Source organism: Aulonocara stuartgranti, assembly GCF_965226115.1.
Source record: "Aulonocara stuartgranti genome assembly, chromosome: 14".
NCBI lineage: Eukaryota > Metazoa > Chordata > Actinopteri > Cichliformes > Cichlidae > Aulonocara > Aulonocara stuartgranti.
Window position 1 is genome coordinate 19,389,852 of NC_138950.1, and position 23,716 is coordinate 19,413,567.

General features: G+C 41.0%; 1 protein-coding gene across 2 annotated transcripts in view; it reads left to right on the forward strand.

The window, feature by feature from the left end:
* Nucleotides 1-23,716, forward strand: part of grik4 (glutamate receptor, ionotropic, kainate 4) — a 384,934-nt gene that overhangs the window by 249,947 nt on the left and 111,271 nt on the right. For both annotated transcript variants that reach the window (XM_082502815.1, XM_082502816.1), the window contains 2 exons: nt 138-235; nt 22,696-22,861. In XM_082502815.1, coding sequence (XP_082358941.1) covers nt 138-235; nt 22,696-22,861 — 264 coding nt within the window. The remainder of the gene's footprint in view (nt 1-137; nt 236-22,695; nt 22,862-23,716) is intronic.

Sequence of the window (23,716 nt, forward strand, 5' to 3'; positions counted from 1 at the left end):
CATATGGATCCATTAACATTAGCCTGAAAAAAAAGCCTGATCTAACACCAACTGCCTTACTTTACTTTAATTATCTCTGTTACCTCTAATTGCCCCTGCTTATATCTCTGTACTCCTCCTCTATTTTTTTTTTCCAGTGTGCCAGATCATGTCCAAAGGGGTGGTGGCAGTCCTTGGTCCATCTGCCAGTCCAGCTTCCAACTCAATCATCAGCAATATATGTGGAGAGAAGGAGGTAAGTTCCAACCAACTGGCCCGGGGCTGGTGGCGTGCGATTCAGCCACACAGAAAAAAAGGGGCAGATTTAGCTGCACAAATATTATATTTGCACAGAAAGTTTTCCTTTCATGAAGGAAAATTGCTTATTGTGTGGTGACTCATCTGGAATGCCAGAAGGTCCTTATCATTACAAACTAGAATTTATAATTTTCTGGAATAAATCAAAAATTACCAATGATCTCCAACTGAAAGTCATAACACACTGCATAAACCATTCGAAAGTCAAGCAGGGCTTTAATAAGGCTGTACATAAGTGCTGTTGTGCATAAGTGTTTTAGCTTCATTCACATTTGCAGTCATTTGTCATATGTCTACCGCCTTCAGACTGCAAATGTTATTTAAATAATAAATTCACCCCACCAGTCAAAACTCAGCAAGATAGCTTGCAAATGTGAAATTTCCCTTGTGGATCTCATGAGACACCTTTTTAAATTTCCACAGTGGTCGCACCTTTTATCCAACTGTCACTGACTTATTTCTGCCAGATTAAAGTTTGGATTGTTCATATTGACATAAAGGAGATGGACTGTGTTAATAAATGTGCACATTGTTATTAGATCACCCACAGAACTTTCCCCTCCTATTCTTCTGTTTTTTTTCTGTTTGCAGCCTCACACTAGTCTGTCCTACTTAGTAAATCTGGCCCAAAGAGTTTGAAACGTTGACGCTCGTTAGTGGCTATGTGGGTTTAGCAGGAGACTTACGGGGAAAGGGTTCCCAGTTGTTCGTAAAAATGATGAAATTCTACCGTGTCATTTTTCTCCATTGCTATACAGCTCAAGTCAAAATATCACTGGACATTTTTTCCCTTTCAGTTATATTGTATTAATATTTTTAAAAGAATTGCAGTAATGATAAAATATCCAAATACAAAGAAAACAAAGAGCAAATAGTTCAAATATTGTTCCCAAACTCGTTAAACCATTTTTTGTATATACTCGCTAGCTGCTCTCTTAGGTACACCAACTTGGACCTCCTTTTGCCTTCAGAACTGTTTTAATTTTTCATGCCATAGATTCAAGAAGGTGCTGAAATCACTCCTTAGAGATTTTGGTCCATTTTGATGTGACAGGACTGTCTTCTGTGGTCTTCTGCTGCTTTAGATAATCTGCTTCAAGATTTGACATGTTGTGGAGTCAAAGATGCTCTTCTGCATACCTTGCAGAAGGTATGCTCAAAGCATTCTGGCACCTCTGGCATGACCAAGATACCCAGGGAACTGTCTCTTGCTGGATGTTTTGTCTTTTTGGACAATTCTCTGTAAATCCTCAGACGGCCATGTGGCAATTTCCAAAAAAATTTGAAACCGCCCTTCTAGTACCAGTGACTTCATGCCATGTTCAAAATGATCTAAATCACCTTTCATGTGTTATTTTTTTCTAGTATATGATGTGACATGATTCATCTTTTTCTATGAGTATTTTCTAGTCAATGTGCTTTATTATTTTTCATTTTTGTTTTTTGTTTGCCCCCCCCCCCAAACACTTCTGATAGCTTTTTAGGATTTAAAACCTGAGGTTCAGTCATGTTTGTTCACATTGATGACAACTGTGTTCTTTTGGCTACAAACCAAGCAGAAATGGTTTTGGGGTATTTGGAACTTCATTTGACATAATTTTCTCACATGTCTCTGTAACTGCCTTCCAAAATGTTTTAATTTTTTTGCCAAACACTGTGAAGCAGTGATCATTTAGCCTTTATACTGCTGCATATGCTCGTGTATGGCATACCAAAACGAGCATGGCCTTCAGTCTCACAGTAGCAGAATTGGAGGAGGGGGGGGGCTTCTAAATGTGCTGCCTTTTTCTCTGAAAAACCTACAGAAGGACATGAAATTGTCAGAGCTTCTTACTATTACACGATTTTGAAAGATCAAAGTAGTTTTAATGACTTCTTGTGACTAATTAAAGCAGGGGTGGACAAGTGTGTGGGCAACTTTTTGGGGCCACATGACTGCTTATGTTTAAAGTTGTTATACTGTCTCCTGCACTCTTGAGCATGTCAGATTTTTCTCAGTGTGACTCAACTGGAAATATACAGTATGGTAAATTATTTTATCAGAATAATTAGAAACTAAAACAACTATGCAGTTTTATACAAAGTCTGGTTTGGTTTCTTCTGTGTCTCATTTATTGAAAGCAACAACCGGCCATCCATCAATTCCTTAAAATGAGGATATTTAGCAGATGTTTTTTATTATACTGGTCTGATTTAAAAATGTATAATTTCTTATCTGAGCACACTTTAAACATGACTGATTGGATTTTGTACAGAGCTTGACTGCAACCAAACAGATCCCAGTTGGATGCTAATTGGCTCGTCTGAACTCTGACATGGTTTGTTTTGCTGCCTGATGTCAAGAGACAGCGCTCCTCTAAATGAGACAAAACTATAAACTAGATAAAAATCTATTATAAATAAGATATGTGCGTTCGGAAAAATGTATCTGTGACAGCCCTGATGTGGTGCGGTAAATTTGATGTTTTTTTTAATACATTTTGCTGAATAAATTAGTAAATTCTGAAACGGCTTGATTATTAACTACAGTTTTTAAAAACATGTCAACCATCGTTCATTTTATCCATTCAGTGTGTTTTACTGTGCTCTTCCATAATTAGATTGTGTCTGCAGTGAAGCCGCCTATTTAACTGCAGGAATCTGATCAGTAGAACGACTAAAACACACTCTATTGCCATACTAGCTCCAATAAAGTCCTCTGGTACAGTGCAGCTTGTCTTTCTAATGAGATATCAGTCTATTATAGCCACAGACAGACCAGGACTCCCTGCGGTTAAAAATCTCTGGCGGCACTGACTGGCAGTACAGAGAGCTTTGAAACACTGACTATGATAATACCACCGTATGAATATTAAAGACTCCATGAAGAGAAAATGCACATTTTGAATTGTTAACCGATAAACGCAGTATAGAAATAAAATACTCTTAGGAGTTGATACCATCCGCATAGATGTGCAGTTTTCCTACACTGGCTCAAATTCCATCTTTATTGATGTCTTCTCTTTGTGATCTGGGTTGCACAATCGGCTGGATTACCAGAATACTTTGTAGCTCAGCCAATCGTGCCTGTTTGTCACAGAGACTGACAGGATTAGAAGATCTGCTGTTGTCATATTAATTTAATCCTCATGTAACACTTAATTAAGCAGTCATTTTAATCGGGCCTCAGCCAGTAGCATACAGCTCGGCCAGCTCAGATACCATTTCTTCAGACTGAATAGCTTTAGCATTTAGACGGCTGATAATTCAGTCATCAGTAAAAAGGGACAAATATATAATGTGGTCTCCCACATCGCGTGACAGCTTCATAGAAACATTCGCACTGGGCTTGTGCTGTGCTAGTTTGGTGTCCATCACCAACTGTTCTGTAAATTTAACACTCCTACATCCACTATCAGTCTTGACAACTGTCTCCTCCAAACAGGACCTTTTCTGTGATTTTCCGGGGGCACGGCAATGTGTGAGAGCAGCTTTTCTGTTCTAATCTTTGAGACTCTGTCATTTTACTTGTGTTTCTTAATTTATTAAAGCCTATATTTAGGGGTTTTTTGCACTGATATTCTTTAACCCTCTCAAGGCAGGCGTTATAGATTTGCAACAAGTAAAAGCTAACAACCTGATTACCCCACATACATAGTTTTTTTTCTACTCAGAAGTACCACTGCAGGTATTCTTTTGTGGATTAGCAACAAAAACTTAATTTGAGCCTGAGAGGGTTAATATCGAACAAAAATGTTACTGCAAAAATGCAACTGACTGCCGTGACGTAAAACTCTTGGTTATTTTTAGTTATGATTCCCTTTTTATCTGAGAAGCATAATGTTTACATTTGGATTGATGGCAACACATAAAACAAGCAAGTGTTGCAACAGAGTCGTTTCCCCCTTCGACTACTGATAAACAACAACAAGATCCTTTAAGCAAAGGGAGCAAAACTGCACTATATAAAAATGCCATTACTAGTTTAAGTCCTGCATAAAATTACATAAATTCTATTAGCACATGACCTAAAGGTACCTAAAGTACCCATAATTTAGGGCATTGGCCCCACTGAGAGACGTATTTTGTTTATACTCTACAATATATCACTGGATTACTGCATAAATACCTAAGTAGCGTTTTACTGCTGTAGATGGTAAAGGTGGAGCTTTTTGTGCACTGTTGGTCGGTGAACCTTATATAAGTACATGTTTCAGTAGCGGAATACACAGTATCTGAGTCACTGCCTTTTACATTTGATTGTTACACTTGTGATTAATGTCATGTGCTCGGCGCTGGCATTTTATTTTATTGTCCATTATGGATAAGAACACTGACTCCCTGCTTTGTGTCTACGGGAGGCTAAGAAAAGATCACAACATCCCCATATATGGGAAATGTGTCGAGATGACGTAAAGCGGAATTATCCTTTAACTCATTGACCCTCACCTGGATGTTATCAAGAGCTAGGAGTGTTCAGATTTGTATTCAAATCAAACACTACACCATCTGATTTTGCTGATTAAGTCCTTCATCTCAGGCTTAAGGTGTGCAAATCGGCCTAGTCAGCTGCTGGTGTGTGTGTTATCTGTCTTGCAGAGAGGTCACCTTTCTCATTCTGATGGGAATGCTTGTTGATGGCATTCACCAGCTTGGCCTTAAAAAAACAGTAAGCATACTAATAAGTGCCCACATTAATCTTGGTATTGAGACAATGGATATCCTGTAACACAAAATGTTCACAAAATGAAGATCAAATTCAATCATCTATTAAATCTCCCATCTGTGTAGTAGTTGAGAAGGATTCATGCCCTAAAGAAACAATGAGATTTTTTATCAAAGAAGGTATTGATAATTTATTGGCACCTTCAGTTAGAAAATGATTGACTTAAGGCAAAATATGGTAGGTTAGAATATGGTCAACCTTTGCAATGATCATAAATGGACCCCTGGTAAGAAGGGCTGTGCATGAAGAGGCTGAAGTCCAAGTTAAAACTTCATTATTTCACACCAACTAGGTGTTTTCCTGAGTATGGTACGGCTATAAGTCAGGCTCATCCAATAGCGCGGCAGAGTAAACAGCAATTCTTCGTGAAATAATGTAAACCCTTATTCTGTGCTTGAAAGGCAAATAGTCTGCTGCACGCCTCTGCGGACCGCTCAGGGGGACAGGAGTAAATTAGATGCCAGAGAATAAAACTAAAGGGTGTCCAGGTCCAGGTGCAGTACGATCAAGGGCTTTGTGAGCAAAACACATATACATTTTTGCACCAAAGGCATTTCATGAGGAAGCCGTTGGTATTTCATAAAAATAAAAGGTTCTTGATCAGACAGATTCAAAATAAGAAATAACTGAAAAATAGCACACAAAAAAGTAATAATGGAAGCTGTATTTGCTAGAGCAGAGGTGTGTGCGTGTCTGTGTGGTGTGTGTGTGTGTGTGTGTGTGTGGCGTGTAGCACTCTGCACACCAGGTTCTGACCACCTAATCCCTCACTGTGAGCGCAGAGCCACAGATGCTGTTGCTGCCCCAGCTCGTGGTTTCCTTGGACACTGACAGCAATATTGTGGCTGACAGACCCCACTAGGTGATCAGCACATCGTTTACCAGTCTCTATCAATCACTCCCTGAGTTCCACTGCTGTTGGCCACTTTTACCGAGGAGAGAGGCAGGGGAGTGGGACTGAGCCATCTGGGTTTCACACTAATGGTGACTAATATAAAAGGAGCCACTGCAGAGAAGTGATTGACTGTGTGCAGGTTGAGCGCTTCTTATCATCTGAGACAATGTAACAAGCAAACCTTGGGACCGGGACTTAAAAACAGGGCAGACTAATGTTGCATGTGTTAGAAGCCTCCTGTTGCTTTGCAGGTATTTAAGCTCGACTATGCAGTGAGGAGCTCGTATTACTACGATGCTTCCTTTTGAATCTCAAAGATAAGAAATCAGACTTGTATTCATAGTTTATAAATGGTCACTTAGAAGAACTACATTTAGGTTCCAGGAGTTCTAATCCCCCTATCAGAAATCCCAGAGGCTCTATTTTCAATGCCCGTGTTGTACTTTAATTTATTTTCATAGTAAGGCTTGGATAGGTCATTTAGCTATTGGCCATAATAAGATTTTAAAGTAATTGAGCAAATGTCAATGAATACATTTGTACATGCCTCCTATTTTATCTGAATCCTTTTCCATGCCACTGATGATCTCATGCCCTGTTTTTATCCCTTGCCTACTTTCCTCGACTGCAAAGGATGAAACGTGCTGCATCCCTGTGTCTGCTGGAGTGAGGAAACATAATACTCTATGACTTCAACATGTGTCAGGCATTTTCATGAATATTAATGATATGTCTGATGTCCAGGGGTTGCTTTAGGCTTGAAAAGCCATCTGCTTGTAGGAGTACAGAGAGATTATCCAGCTGCATTTCCGCAGGGTGGTGCTCAGGTTGGATTTAGAGGTGAACCTGAGGTCTGCTGGGCAAACAAAGGCCATCCTGGCAATATTGAGGGATTTGCGCTTTTATCCACACATAGACACACACAATAACTCAAGTATTCTCTGAGAAAACTATTATTTAAATACTCTGAAAATTGCTCGCAACTTGAATGTCACCTAACCGAAGTGCTAGATTAGCGGTGCTTTTAAGGTGTCTTTATCCCTCCCTTGCTGTGTTGCAGAAGCTCTTCCCTTCTCATGTTGTGCCTCTCCCTCGTCCCTGTCTCCTGTGATACAGTGTTTTGGTGCATTGGGAGTGCTTTTGTTGAAAAACTCATTCGGCACCAGAAAAAAAAAAAGAATCTGTACCTCTCTCTTCTGAGCGTGACTTTATTTGGAAGATAGTTTGGAGTCAAAACATATTTCTCAAGATTACTTTATTAGTAGGCAAATGAAATCCGTAGGATTCTTCCACATGGCCAGACAGAAGCAATTGCTGAACAGGAACATCAGACAAAGCTGAGGCACAGTTGATTGCTTGCATATGGTTATTGAACAGTTGAAAACCTACTTTCAAAGAAGCAGAGTTTTCAGGTTAAGTGCTTCATTTGTGTCATTTATTATGTACTATTCCTTAAAAGAACCCACTCACGCTCACTTTGAATATTTGAAACAGATCTCAGAGTGTTTACGTTTGTCCACTCACATGTGCAGATACTGAATCTGAGGTGTTTGTGTTTAGTGTTGAGTTTTCCTAACTGATTTAAATGGGTGAGTTATCCTGCAGCTCTGTGCTACACGCGGTGCAGAATTGCTTTTTGTCACTTGATAAGCCCACTAGCCAATCCGGAAAATCCTCTCTGGCCAGAGACCATTTACACGATAGCTGTCTTTTCTTTGGATGCTTTCGAACGTCTCCCTTCCAGATGTTTCACCACAGTTGGTCATACCAGAGCCAGAATACTGCCGCTCATGTTCAAGTACAACAAAACATGTGGTCAGCTTATCTTTCACACAAGTACACACTAGTTACTGTCTTACACACCGTCGTGCCCTGTGCCAGTATATAAACTTAAAATTAGGTGAAAACAACTTCAGATGAATTACACTACATGACAGATTACCGGTACATAGTTTTATATTTATTTAACTAAAATTAAGCCAAAATACAGAAGCAATGAATGGAAAACGAAGCACATCGTTACTGTTTCCACAGAAAAAACAAGGTAAGTAACAGCCAGGTGCTGATAATGGAATCCAATTTATTAATTGTTCATCAGCATGTCTGAGCACCTCTATAAAAGCAGACGTTTTGGCAGGTTGCTGGTCTGGAGCATTCGGGTGTGTGTTGACACAATGCCAAGGAAGAAAGACACCAGGAATGGTTAACTGGGAATGGTTATAAGGCCATTTTCAAACAATGTATCCATAATTCCTGAGTGTGAACGATTTGTCACAAATGGAGAATGTCAATGGAAAATTGTACTTAGTAGTCAGTATAAGCTTTTAATGATATAAGTTTACATGTGATAGAATACTGCATGATGACCTTTTCCTTGCTTAGAATTGATTGTTCTTTATAAAACGTGTTCTGATATTTTTATCTGAATCTTCCCACAGCGATAGTAAGAAGATGAACAAGCAGTTCTGACCTCGCACGCACACACACACACACACACACACACACACACACACACACACACACACAATCACATGCTCACGTATCAACATTCCACTGAACAAATGTTTTCATTTTTCTTGTGTATAAATGAAGACAAGTGCGAGAACAGAGCGCGCACTTCACAGGGCCCCCACTCTGATGTGAGCGCTCTGTGACCGCCCTTGCAAGTAAAATCTACAGCGTGTGTGTCTCCACTCTCTGAATCTCAGCTGAAGAAGTGTCTCTTAGAATAAATCTCTTGACAGAGAACATTCGAGACAGTTGCCAGTATTCTCAGGTATTGATGTCCCGGCAAATAGACTCCACAACCCTCTGTTAGCACGTTAAAGGTTAATGTTCATGACAGGACAGTTACAAATAGACTGAACAACTACAGTATTCTGTGTTTGGAAGGACAATTTTCTCTAAAAAGAAGAACATTGCAGAATCACTTCGGTTTGCAAAATTGCAACTGAAACAATGCCCTTTGAACAGATTAAAGTGCTAAGGTATAGATAAATACACTGACTGAATATGTATATGACTGAGTAAAAGAGACTCCTTAGAAAGCACTTTGAATAGAGCAGCACGTTTTGGAATAATCAAACATAGCATATAAACACCTTACACCAACTGTTAAGCACGGTGGTGGATGGGTGGTGATTTGGGCTTGTTTTACAGCCACAGGACCCGGCGACTTTTCCGACAGCCAAAAGTTGACAAAAATGTGCATCATGCAACAGGACAACAGAACAATAACCTCAAGCACAGCAGCAAATCTAAGAAAAAAAATCAAGGTACTGCAATGGCTCCAGTCCTCAGCCTGATTGAAATGCTGTGAGGGATCCTTGGACGACCGGTCCATAAACACAAATTTCAATGAGCTGAAGCAACCTCGTGAAGAAAAATGGACCAAAGTTCCTCCACAACGATATGAGAGACTCAGAGAGTCATGCAAAAGCAATAAATACTTAACATTATTACTGCTAAAGGTGGATCTAAATCTACTGAATCATGAGTGCACTTTTACTTTCACCATCACTATGAACAACTGTCACTGTATAAGTCCTTTAACTTCATATGCAGTGAAAATGCATTTTATTATGAATTTCATGCACTGTAACGCATCTGTGCATAATATGTATTTTTTGGTTTGTTTGTTTCGTTTTCGTCTCATCATGACTGGGATTGTCATTATAGTTTATGCGGCTTTAAAGAAATGCAATTTGCTGGAGGCATTTTGGTCTCCAAAATGTGTTTTAAATAACCATTATTATTCTTTAATACTCCCTGGCGCTGTGCGTCTGGGAATTAAATAACTCACTTTAAGGACGAGAAGAAAGGCGTCTGTTCGTTTGATTCCTTTCTTCTGGTGATTTTAACAACATGTCACAGTTTCTTCAGTTGATTTTGTTTGACTGTTTTCCTGTGGGACGGCTCGGTTATTACTTATTCCATGCACTAAATACAGATCCAAGGTATCAGTCTTATCAGTCACTCTCCTGATTCCACTGCTGCTTTGTATGCCACCAAGCTAGCTAGCTTGGTGGCATACAGAGTCCCCATAGCAAGCAAGTCTTTCATCTGATTACATGAACACCAAGGTGTGTTGTCTGTTCGCATCCTTGAAGCTGAGTCTGATGTTGTATTTTTTCTTTATATGGTGTGCAACCTTTCCTTTTCTGCAGATGTAACAAACATCTCTATCCTTTGCTGTCTGGTCTTATACTATTCTCCTGTCATTGCCCAGTTTATTAGTAGTTTCTTCCTTTCTTTCACCCCATCCCAGCTTTAACCAATTTTCACCTCTCTACTTTTGTTCCACCTTTAATATCTGCTATTACTGCCCTTACACAAGCCTCCGCTGATCTCGCCTCTGTGTTGTCCTCATTCTCACCTCTTTCTTACTTTTTCCTCTCCTGTCTCCTCTTATACGTTATTTTTCTTTTCCATTTTACCTCCTCCGCCTGTCTTTTTTCCTGCCATTTCCCTTCTACCCAAGTTCTTCTCAGATAGCAGCTGCAGATGACTAGCGGGTCAGGATGCGCCACTCTAATAAAGAGAGATGGAGGGATAGTTTTCAGAAACAAACTCTCCCTCTCTCTCCCTCTGCGTCTGCCTAATCACCCTCCATCAGTCTCACAATAAATCTCTGTGTTTGAGTGTGTAGCGGTATGTGTTCTGCTATGTGGGTCCTGTTCTGCTTGGGGATGGGGGCAGCTTACGGTTCAGTTCTCCACTGAAATTGAGCTTTAAGACCACTATATGTAAAATACAACTCGCTCCAGCTGCAAACAGCGTCGCATTGGCAGCAAGCAGCACATTATTCTTCACAACTCCGAGTCTGAGCTGATTAAACAGAGCTGATCTGCATTTTACTTCAATGTAGTACAACCAGCTGTAGGAGGACACATATTTAACTTCAGATGCAGCTTGCTTATCCAGAGCAATGGGGAGACGGCACGGCGCCTGCTGAAATCTCACAAAAAGATTTCAGACTTTTAGAGATGCTCACAGCTTAGTATTTGTACAGAAGTAATGAAATACAGCAAAGCATAATGCTAATTTGCTTTTCACTGCTGTGTGCAGTGCAACGTTTTTTGATGTTGACCCTGTTTGTGAAATCAATTTAGGTTCGAGTACTCGAGTTTTAATCTACTTGTTTTGCTGCTCCGTCTGCTTGTTATCGTCGTCGGAACATCTCTGGGATCTTTAGATGAAACGATCAAACTTCCCTTCAGTGTTTTTTAAGACCTGGAATGACTTGCATCAAGGCACAGCTCCTTTTCTTTTTCTTTTTTTGTATGCGTGCATTTGTGTCCATCTGTCTATGTGTTGGAAAGTTTTGGGAATTAAATATTAGGCTCAGAAGTGAAAGCGAAAAGGGTTTAATGGCAGGTGCTCAGCTGAAGAAGTCTCAGAAGTGGAGCAGCATCATCCTTCACACATTTTGCTTCCTTTTTGGTCCGCTAAAGAGCTTTTCTGTTTGCCTCGAACTAGAGCATATAAAGTACTATCCATCCATCCGTTCATTCATCCATTTTCTTCTGCTTACCCAATTCAGGGTTGCGGAGGGGGAAAGCTGGCGCCTCGACAGGTCGCCAATCTGTCGCTGGGCTTGTAAAGTACTAGGGTGTCAAGGCTGCTGCCTTTAGTTTAGGAAGCAGTGTCAGCGTGATAAATTATTTCATTCTATTAGCTATAACCAAATGCCAATTGATCTTTGGCATTTCTTTCCTGCTGCATTATAAATCTATTAAATACTATAGAAGTAGAAATCTTCCACTGCTGCATATTTATTCATAATGAGCCAGTAATTTAATTACAGTCATGAATAATACATAATAGGACCATAATTCAAGGTTCATATGCATACGTGTGATGAAGTGTACATGCGGCATCAGTACATTTAGTATACTTACAACCAAAACGCAGGTGCTTTTTCCTGTGTCTTCTTAATTATAATTAGATGAGCACAGCTGTTGCCTGCACCTATGCTGACCCTTTTCTCACAACAACCATTGATCTGTCTTGTCAGTGCCACCCTGGCAGAGCCGGCGCATGAAATTCATACCTGCTTTTTTTGTCTGAAAGCCAACGCTTCGAGTTTATCTTTGGGATTCAATACAGAGCGACTCCCAGGTGAGAGCCGACAGCAAAATGTATTTAGATAATTGCTGTGATCTGATCTATGAGGAGGGATTCTGCTTGTTTGCTACTTGGCGTGGCAGACAAAGACGAAACAGAGTTTTTGCATCATGTGAAAGGAGACAATACTTAACCCAGCCGGTGTTGCTTCGGCAGCCGACTGAATTTTCACTCTGTGAGCTGGACCCGTCGAGAGCATTCGCATCTTTTGTCTCCCCATCAACTCTTTTCAGCTCAAAGGCCATGTTCCCAAAGATTTGCTGGCCAACTGTTAGCCAGTTTTGTAGTGTAACTGTGCTTTGTTTTAGGTGGTGTAACTCAAACATTTGGCCAGACTCCCAGAAATGGATTAGTCCCACAGATAGATAAAAAAAACAAAACTCTTTCTCAATCAAAACTCCCTGCGGAAAGTTCTGGATTCAGCAATACCACAATGTTTCAGCGCGCTGGATAAACACTTGGAGTGTGCATACTGTTTAGGACCATATTTCCTGGTAAATACCTTATTTAGTTTAATCAGCTAATCAGAGGTTCAATCAGAGGTGTGAGGTAACTCCACAAATCAGAACAGCATTTTTTCCCTTACAATCACTGCTTAAAATCAGCTGGTTAACAAACAGGGAGTTTTAAAGCATCTCTCTGGGTTTTTTTTCCACACAAAGAATTTTGCTGGAGAGTAGAGCAGTGGTGTGAGGAACAGACCTCTCTGGAGGAAAGGAACTTTTTTCTGTCTGAACTGGCTGATCAATGAGATAGAGATCTCGTGGTCAATGTTCCACTCTCCTAAAAGGCACCGTGGGATCCACAGCCCACTTCATCTTTATCACTGGTCTGCTTCTGCTCTGACTGCAGGGACCAGATGCCGGCTCATTACTACCACAAATAGAGATCTGGCTGCATGGCCTGAGACTGGGATGAGCCGGCGGTCATGAATGGAGATTGCTGGGAGGACAACATTGACACTCTTCCTCACTTATCTCCAGTGTCTCATCGCCACTTTCTTTCCCACGAGATTTTGCCTTTTCTGAATGCCAGCATCTGGTCTCCCAAAACCCTCATAAACCTTTTGGTTCAAAAGGAGGGGACCAGGTAGCTATAATAGAGTACCACCTGCCCTCCTCCATCTCCTGCCACCCTGGATCAACACCTCTGCCAGCTCCTCTCTGGCATTCTGGCCTTGGCATCACACTTGCTGACTGATGGACAATGTCTCCAACAGCATCTGTTCTCCAGTGCTCAGTGGCCAACATAACTCCCTGGCTTGCAGTAAGTTACACCGAGCCAGGTTTCGTACTCTGTGTTGCGCTATTGGCGGGTTTTCTGCAACTGGTGATGTCCAAACTGATTAGCTATGTCGCTTTTTACGCTAGATGAACTGTTCTTCCTCTGGCTTAGGCAGACCTCTACTCAACTCACTGAGACTGAGTGGCTGCTGTCCACTTGGCAGAAGTGCTAAGTGTTTTCAAGGACAGTTTAAGCTTCCTGCCAAGCATGCGTTGTATGCTAATTAATGACCAGGTCAACGTGTGTTAATGTAAATGAGTCACAGCGCCTGACGTGTTCCAAGACCCATAAAAGTACAGTGATACGTTATTAAACTGAGTTTTGATCTGATGCCCCTGTGAGTCCAAGCCAGCAGATGTAGTTGTTGATTATGTCTCTGCCCTCCATATGGCACTACTGCACGTCCACCTCCTCTTCAACTCCTCTCACCCAGACCCCCCCCTCCCGTCATGCTCCTGTTAGGTTCACATCCGACAGGTAGCAGAATGACTTGGGCACTTGTAAACTCAACAACTGAGGCAACCCAGGGCTTGTTGGACTGGCCGAAAGGGAAATTAGCTTTCACCTTCACTTCAGCTCAGAGCACTGGTCTCTTCACTAATACCTCAAACTATTCTCCTTGAATGTAAGCTCAAATTTTCTATTAAAAAGGGGTAGCCAGAGGTTACTGCTGAGAGAATACAAAGAAATTGTTATTGTGAAATTGTGTTAGAGTGCATCACTGGCATGTGAGTTCATAAATAGTTAATCCAAGGAGACCAGAGAGTAGTTTCAGTGTAATTAAGGTAATATATAGTTAGCACATTGTAATTGCGTAAAGGCATTTTTGCAGCCATATAAAGGTTCCTCCTTTTCCACTGCTCGCTGTGTGCAAGTTCCTGTGCAAACCCTGTATCCTGTGAGAGCTCCCTCATTAAACGGCTGTCAAACTTAAGTCTGCAGACCTGCCAGCCTTGCTGTCACACTGCAGGAATTGCACGCACACAGACACACACATATATATCACAGTGTGTCCATATATGTGTCCATATATGTCCATATAGCGCCAAATCATAACAACAGCTGCCTCAAGGCACTTTATATTGTAAGGAAAAGACCTTACAATAATACAAAGAACAGAGAAAACCCCAACAATTATATGCCCGCCTATGAGCAAGCCCTTTGGCGACAGTGGGAAGGAAAAAAATTCCTTTTAACAGGAAGAATGCCTAATCAGTCAAACTAAGCTTAATTGTGAATAACGGCGCTGAGGCTTCCACCAATGAAGAGACAAGGATGTTGCTGACTGATATATTTCAGTGTGGACAGTATATAAAAAGAAATTTAATATCTTACCAAATTTAAAAACAGCCACTGACAACCAAATGTTACGAGGCTGTGAGTGAATCGCTTTAGGTGCTGTTGATCAATGAACGTCCCCTGGATAATCTTCCTGTCTGGCACTTACAGTGACCAAAATTTATAAAATCAAGCAGACAATTTATTTAACACGACATGAAAACACTGACTGAGCCCAAGAAAGAGTTTGCAGAGGTCAGGCTTCATTGAGTGCGTGGCCACATATATCGCCCCCTAGTGGCCAGTAAGTAGAATGTAGATTTAAAGGACTTCCGAGTAGGTCCACGTTTCAGAGCCAGAAGCTAGATCCATCTTTTTTATTGCCTCTCAATGCTGCAGATGCATAAACACAGGATAGTCCAACATAACTGAATCTCGCTCAATGCAAAGCTGTCCCTAAAGGACTATTTTGAAATATAAATATTTATATTTTTTAAAACACTTGACTTGTTTCCAGCCCTGCAGTGATGAGGTTTGCAGTTTGTATTTCACTGTCTAGCTGGTACCTAGAACAACATTTCATGATTCCAGTCTCGAGCACTAATATTCTCACTAGCTATTAGAGATGGACCGATCCGATATTACGTATCGGTATCGGTCCGATACTGACCTAAATGACTGGATCGGATATCGGAGAAAAATAAAAAATGTAATCCGATCCATTAAATATCACGAAAGCACCTCACAAAACTTGCAACACGCCGTAACTCACCTCAGAACGTTAGCAGTCGGAGCAGTATGCATCACGTGATAGAGCGGCTGTGGCATGCGGGACCTGTCGTGGTCTGGATAGCATTTGGAGCTTCGCTAGCAACCTGGCATTTCATCTCCGACAAAGTTATCCCCGAGAGAAGTAAAGCAAGTGTGTAAGTCCATCTCTGAATGTTTGTAAAGCATTCCTGCGTTAAGCTTAACGAGCGACTGCCTCTCGCTCTCCGGCTGCTACTTCAATCATGAAACTGCTTAAATGATCAGCTGATCGGCTTTTCTGTCGCGAGTCCGTCTTTGTTTTTGGCCCACTTTGCACCAGAAAGAGGAAACCAGCGGCTGAACAACAGCAGCACGTTTAAGCTTGATAAGCTGTTGTTAGAATTTATTTAATATTACTTTCTACTCGAGGATCTTTTTCTACGTAGCTGACGGCTGGTAACTGTGCAGGGGCGGATCTAGCAAAGTTTACCCAGGGGGGCCGATAGGGCATTAACAGGGAAAAGGGGGCACAAAGACATACTTTTCTTTCTTATTCTCATTTAAAATGTCTAGCTTTTAATAAATAATTATCTGACACACAAAGTTTTAATTTGATGTAAAATGAATAGAAGTCAATTACTGTATATATATATATTACTGTGCAGTCTGCAATTTTGTTGAAGAAAGATGTTGAATCTATTTAATATTTCTTGAAAAATAATTGATTTCTGTGCATTTTTTTTCACGCTGCATCAAATTAAGGTTGATTACGTCGATTAAGCATCATGAGGTGGAGCGTGAGGGGTGGTTCCCTATTTTTTATTTATTTATTTTTGTTGTTGCTGGGAGTTGGAACCCTATTAGTTAGGTTGCTTAATATTTACGCTAAGTACTCTTTAAAATACCAGAATAGGGAGGATGGTGTAGGTCTAAGTTTATTAGATTGATCAGTATTGCTGAACTATGAAATATTTTTTTTGTACACAGGTATAACAGAATAGCTTTAGTGTAGTTGTTGTTTTAAACTTGAGTATGAACTTGCAGACTTGCAAAATGCAGCAAGATATTTTAAAAAACAGTTTTGTTGATTAAAAAACACTATATCGGATTCATATCGGTATCGGCAGATATCCAAATTTATGATATCGGTATCGGTATCGGACATAAAAAAGTGGTATCGTGCCATCTCTACTAGCTATTGAAAATTTTGTGGAATTGACAGTTGGTGATTCTTACAGATAGAGACATATTTAACTTAGAACCGAAAAAAGTAATTAAGTGCAATACTCGGCTCAGTTTAATACATAACGAATAAAGCGCAAGCAGCTTGTACAGCTTCCTGTTGTAACAGACAATAAAGTCCGCGTCTTCTAAATAATAAATGACAGCCACAATACTCTGAATATGTTTTTAGCCCGCTGAGACCAAACAATAACAAAGCTAAATGCTGATGTTGTTATTGAATTCCCTGAAACTGTACGTGTTGAGAAATGAACCAATAAAGGGGGAAACATCAAACAGATTGCCTTTGACAACAGAATCAAATTTCACACGGCTAAATTCAATGACACCATTTAATGAGTGCTGATTGTAACCCCTTTGCTATTTCTCACTCCCTGTTTATGTCTGTTACGTCTGTTTATGTTTTCCTCCTCCCCTGACCTATGCACACTTTCCCCTGCCTCTGCCTCCTCTGTCACTCACCTCATTGCTCTCTTCCTCTGTCAGTCAGACTGTCAGTTTCTCCCCCGTCTTCCCCCCGTTCTCTCCCTTCTTCTGCCTCACATTTGCACGCCGACTCCCTCCCCTCGCCCACCCTTCGTTCCCCCGATGCACGCCTGTCTTTCTTCACAGCAGTCACTGTGTTATTTAGTTTTATCAACAGTGAAGCTCCCAAATTATTAAAAGCAGAGCAGTTATATTAGGCTTTGTTGTTTGCCCAGGGTTTTTTCACTCCCACACCGATAACGTCAAAGCCATGAGCAGATGCTATAAAGATGCTTACGTCTAATTCTAATGTACAGCTCGTTTACAAGTATCGGCAAGTTGTTTACATTGCTTGGAGTAATTCCTTGTCCCTTAGGTGAATGGATAAATGTTGGTGATGTATCAGTTAAATGCATGATAATTTGTTTCATCATTTCTACCTTTGAAAGATGATTGAAAAAATATAACTTAACATGCAAGTAAAGCCTGACAGCCTGACACAATTCAGTCTGTATCTCTTTCAGCAATCGTCTCCATTCTTTTCAACTTAGCTTAAGTCTCTCTTTTACCAATGCACAATCGCAACTGGTGTCTGCATGCAAGTCGGTCACCTCATATTCAGTCCAATTATAAAAATAGCAGACTATAACTTGAAGTGGACATGATGTGACTTTTCAGCATGTGGAAGCCCAAGTAGTCCCAGCATTTGATGGAACGGGATCCCCATATTTAACTGAATCCTTAAGAGTTACAGTGACTTATTGTCAGCTTGTTTTCAGGGCTTTGCCATAGAGGGAACAAACTATAAACGTAAGCATCTGTTAAGAGGTGTTAAGGCGAGCATAACATTCGCCATAGACTCACTGGCAACTTCTTTAGGTACACCTTATCAGTGCAAATATCTAATCAGCCAATCACATGTCAGCAACTCAGTGCATGCAGGCATATGATGTGGTCAAAACGACCCACTGAAGTTTAAACTGAGCATCAGAATAAGGAAGAAAGGTGATTTTGAATGTGGCTCAGCTGTTGTGTAGAGTTTATATGGAATGGTTTGAGAGTGGTTTGAAAAAGAGAAAATATCCAGTGAGCGTCAGTTCTCTGGGTAAAAATGTGTGGACATGAGACTGGCTAGATTGTTTTGCGCTGATAGGAAGAAAATAGTAACTCAAATAACCACTCACTGCAACCAAACGATGCAGAAGTGCATCTCTGAATGCACAGCACACTGAACCTTAGAGCAGATGAGCTACAGCAGCACCCTCTCCTAACAGCTAAGAACACTAAACTGAGGCTACAATTCATACATGTTCACTAAAAATTGGACAATAACATACTGGAAAAAGATTTCCTGGTTGGAATCCCAAATCACAACAGCGCAGTCACCTCAAAGCCATTGCTGTTGTGATTTGGCAGCAGACGGTAGCATCAGAATTTCTTGCAAACAGCATGAAAGCATGGATCCAGTCTGCATTGTGTCAACAGTTCAGACTGCTGGTGGTGTGGAGCATCCTCGGCCTCCGTATTGTTGCTGACATGTCCGTCTCTTTCTGTCCACATTGTCGTATTTTCTGATCTCAAACAGCTTTTGCAGTGACAAGTCTAATAGAGCACCTTTGGGATGTGGTGGAATGGGACGTTCCCATCATAGATGTGCATCCAACAAATCGTCAGCAACTTTGTGATGCCGTCATGTCAATGTGGACCAGAATTAGGACAGTTCGAAAGAAAAAACGGACACCAAATCAGAACTAGCATAGTGTAGCAAACAAAGTGGGCGAGTGCATGCAGATAGCAATCTGACTGAAAATAAGATCAATATAAGAAAATAACAAAGACAGGAGTGACTCCTAGATTATAAAATTAGATGTTAGCTGGATAAGAATTGTCTGCTTAATTGTATACTCTAAGAGAAGAGTGAAAAGTGCAACTTTAACCATTACAACAAATCTGCACAATTGCTGCTGTTGTCAGTTGGAGAGAATCAACAAGTCGTAAATAGTGAGACCTGCCAGTTTGGCTCAAAATTAACTCAGCGTAGATCAGGATTGACGGTGAGTTTGTGCCAAAGCTAAACTGAAAGTGGTGCAGCTGTTTGGTTTGAAGCTGTGCCCTGCAAAGACACATGTAGAAAAGATGTTTGGCTTTTTTGGTGGTGGGGGGATTAATCGACCAGCAGAGTGACTGATACTAGCTGGTGGTTGCAGATAAGAAGTCTGGCAGGTGACTTTGATGTGGCTGACAGCTTTCTGTTAGTAATGTGGAGATTGATTTTCGTTGCTTTCGGTAGCCCTGTTTAAACTCTTGATTTTAAACACTTTTTCACACGATGAGCGCATCGACTGCTCCCGTTTAACAACCAATTAATCATGTTGCTGTGACTAAAGGGAAATTTGTTTATGATATATAACGTCCTCGCTTGCCTTGCTGTTAGCTGCATTTAGTCTATAGTTAAACAGCCATTTTCACCGTATTTATCTTATGAAAAGGCAAATAATCACTGAGTGGATTTTCACTATAAAATAACGGGTGTTAATGAAGTTCTTCCAATAAATATGGTAAATTCATGAGAAATGATTTGGTTGTCTATTTGGGTATTTTCTTTTTGAGTCTTGCCTGCATGCTGTGGAATTTGATGATGATTCAAGACTCAGAGCCAAGTAGTTCCCTTGGGACCCCAGCGTTTATAGCAGTTGGGCCCAGTGGGCCAATTTGATGGAAAAGGACAAAGTATATGTATCCGTGTGTATGCATGTGACTGTGAATGTGTGTGTGTCTTTGTAAGCAGCTTTCTAAAGCCGCACTGCTTCAGATACGGCCTATCGAAGCGTGTCAGGTTCCCTTAGTCATCAGGGGCAGATAGCAACAGTCCTCAGTGCTGAAAAGGAAGGAAAGACTGGGTAGCGAAGGAGGACGTGGAAAAAGAATAAACAATCTGGAGTGGTAGAGAAAGAGCTATAAATGAGGAAGTTTTAGTAAAAACAACTGCGAAAATGCACCAGGACTCACCTAAACAGGGCCACATTTCCCCCGGTGTGATGCTTGGCTATTAGTCTGATTTTAGCACTCTTAGATGGGAATGAATTGCATTCGAACCGAGGATGTCAGTAGGGGCCGAGCCTCCATCCATTCAGACATTCAGGGACTCCATTACACCCTGATGGGCAGGGATGGAAAACCAATCGTGGGTGTATGGGTGCAAGGGGGAAATGCAATGTATTGGTGCTGGGAAACACACAGACAGGCAATCTGGCATGATGAAGAGGCTCCCTTCCCTGCTCCTCCTTTCGGACCCAGCACGTCCTCCTGCGTCCCCTTCATGCCCCACTGCGCTCTACTGCAGTGCCTTGCCAGCTGACCAACCCGACACCTACCACACTCATTCGCACTTTCCCGCTTTCCCTATTTCCTCCCAGGTCTCACTGTGAGCCCCGACAGCATGTATCCATTCACATTATCACATTGGGAACTGAAGCAGAGATGGATTTCATCGGAGGGAAATAGATGGGAGTCGTGTTTTTGAATAGAGGGAGAATGTAATTTATGATTTTTCTGAAGTTCAGCAGATTTGTTGCTGAACTCAGGGAACCTCGATGGCTCCAAGGTTAGCTGCGGTATACTTAACCTCCCTTCTGACAGCAGGGATGTGCTGCTGTTAGAACGGTGTTAGATAGACCTGTTAGTGTCAGGATGATAAATTCATTAGGAGTGGCTAAGGAATACAGCTATTTATACAGCTACAACAAATCATTGCTATAAAAGCCTTGGACTCAATCTCATTGAGAAGTGTGAATCACAGTGAGTCTGGAATTGAAGAATTAGATATTTATTGATTTTTAATGATGCTTGGCTGGCTTTCTTGTACTCGTACCTTTAGTCCACTTCCTTTTTTGGAGGACTGGTATAATAAAGCATGCACTTTAATGTCAAGATGCAATACTCAATGTAGTAATTTAACTCTATTAGGTATTATTGAATGCGTATGGCCATTTTTAAAAGCACACATTGTGTTTTTAAGTTTTTAGAATGATATATTTATTGATTTTTGCTGTTTGCTCTATATTTATACAGTGTTTGTGGCTGCTTGTGATAACTGTTATTCTACAGTTCCTAAAATGTATTGCTAAGTAGAGTATTTCTAAGTGGTCAGGGCAATCATTTAACCTCTGCTAAAGATTTCGTGTTCAGTCAGAACAGCTACAGTCAAAAAAAAGTCCACCTGCAGCCAACTCCTGCAGTAACCTGAGACCTCCCCTTCACTCCATATGTATAAATGGAAGCGGAGAGAGCAGCAGCAGCAAGACCCCAACAGAGAGCAATGCAGTCGTGATATTTATTAGGTCTTCCACAGCATGAAAGAAGGAGCTGGGGTGGAAGTGGGCTGCAAAGCAGTTTGCACAGCAGCCAGCAGCCGTGGGAAGGTTAAAGCAGCTTAAACAGCATGCCCAATATGAGATTTGTCGTTTGGATATGTAGAAGGCCATCAGCAGAGCCATCTGTTGATGTGGGCTGGCAGTAAGATCACTAACGCTTTGAATTTGATATTTTTAAAGCAGGTAAGAAACAAGTGGGGTGATGCATTAGAGAACTGACAGAGCACCAGGGATGATACCATGGTTTTGTTGATGTTATTGGGGCTCATGTTCCATAATCCAACTAGAAAGGTGCTCTGAGAGTTCTGACCTCTGTCAAGACCAATAGTCTACTCTTCAGTGATGTGAAAACTACATAAATATCTGGATATTTTTCCCGATCAGTTCAGATCTGCACCAAAATTTCATGGGATTATCCTTTGGCCACGCTTCACTTGGCTCTGTATTCCTGCTGGAAGACAGCAACAAATGACAAAAAAACCAAAAAACTTTTACAGAGCTTCTGCCTTCTCGGTAAACGTAATTATTTTTTTCATTCAAAATTTATGGTCTGTGGTCTACAACTTCTTCACAAATTAAAGTTCAGAGTCTGTACTTTAATCTCCTTGTCAATGTTGTCTTTTGCCACCCTCGCCTGTGAAAGCTGTGGCCACATAGTGCCAGTTCTCATACCGCAGAAAATCTTTTCATTACTGAAGATCGGGTAACAAAGAAAATAAATAAATAACTGCTAAAATATATATTATATATTCATTTGTGTGCATGCGTGTGCTTTATGGGTGTTTTACTAAAATGTGCGCAGCTGAGCGGCCCCACTGTGAGCCAGGTAAACAAATGTTTCATAACTGGTGATGAGGCGGTGCCACGCTGAAGATTTCTCTAACGAGGGCTTGTTTGCGTGGGTGGAACAAAAACACGTTTTTAGATCCAGACTAGTACATTACACGAGCCTCAGTGCCTCACTCACTGAAAAATATGTGTTTTCTGAATATGCCCATTACCACAGACCCTCGGGCTATCCTTGCCTGTAGTTCATCATAACAGATTTAACAGATTTAATCTGAGCTATTCTTTCCTTTGACTGTCTGCTGGCAACTTGCTATTTTATCCCGCAGTTCGCATCCACATTCTCTTGATTTTAATCTCTTTTTTTTTCACGCTTCTCCTGTTTGTAGACGTCTGCTGCATTTTAAACATCACCTCAAAAGCAAAAACTCCTACATCTCAGTAGCAAATAATTAAAGTGGAACGCATAGTCTGACATCAGTGTCTCTGTGCAGGTGCCCTATGTCAAGGTGGCTCCAGAGGACATTTTGAAGGTTCATTTCCCCCGCTTCACCACTTTGGACCTGAGACCAACAAACACCGACATCAGCCTGGCCGTGGCCGGCCTTCTCACCTTCTTCAACAGCACCACCGCCTGCCTCATCTGTGCCCAGGCTGACTGTGAGTACAGCATTCGCACACTCGTGACCAATGTTCCCTCAAATTTTTCATGTGTCTGAGCGAACACACAGAGCGATCCCTTGGACCACTGTGAGCGACATCAGACGTGTGCACTGTGGTCACGCCAGCATCGAATCCATCCAATTTACATGGTTTATTAAAATAATCAAATTACAGCATTTACATTTATGTTAGACTACTTTTAATTAACTGCTTTAGCCCACTTACAATGAAAATGTAAAAAAAATCTTGTTCATGACCTGTGTAGTATGTTAACACTATTGGAAGTAAAAATAACTTGAACTCCAATTTTGAAAACACAACTTTCTTTCTTTTTTTCTTTTTTTTATAAAGCTCTGATGAGTCTGTGGTCTGGGAGAGAGTCCTGTAACTCTCTGTCTGCAAAATACAGCATATAAAGACCAGTGCAGGGCAATTAATTATATAGTTACTTCTTCAAAAAAGTTACTGAGTTTTGCAAACAACAAAGTTTTTTGCAACTGTTTACCTAAAAATGCAGCCAAGGCGTTTTGTGCCACTCCTAAAAATAATTTCTGTCCACTATGAACAACAGCCTGACACCTGCAGGCCTGACAACAGGAGATGTATCACTCCTGTAACACCTGTAACATTCAGCAGTCGCCTCATTGTTCTGACACACACAACAAAACTATTGACTACACTACATGCTAACTACACAAGATTTGCACTAAACGTCGCAAATCTCTCACATCTCGAAACACCGCCGTCACTCCTAAAACTTCCTCCCGTTTCTTAACAACTAAATGCCATGTTTTGATTGATCGACGTGGTACATTTTTCGACCAATGTGAAAGGGTGGCGGGTGTTTTGGTT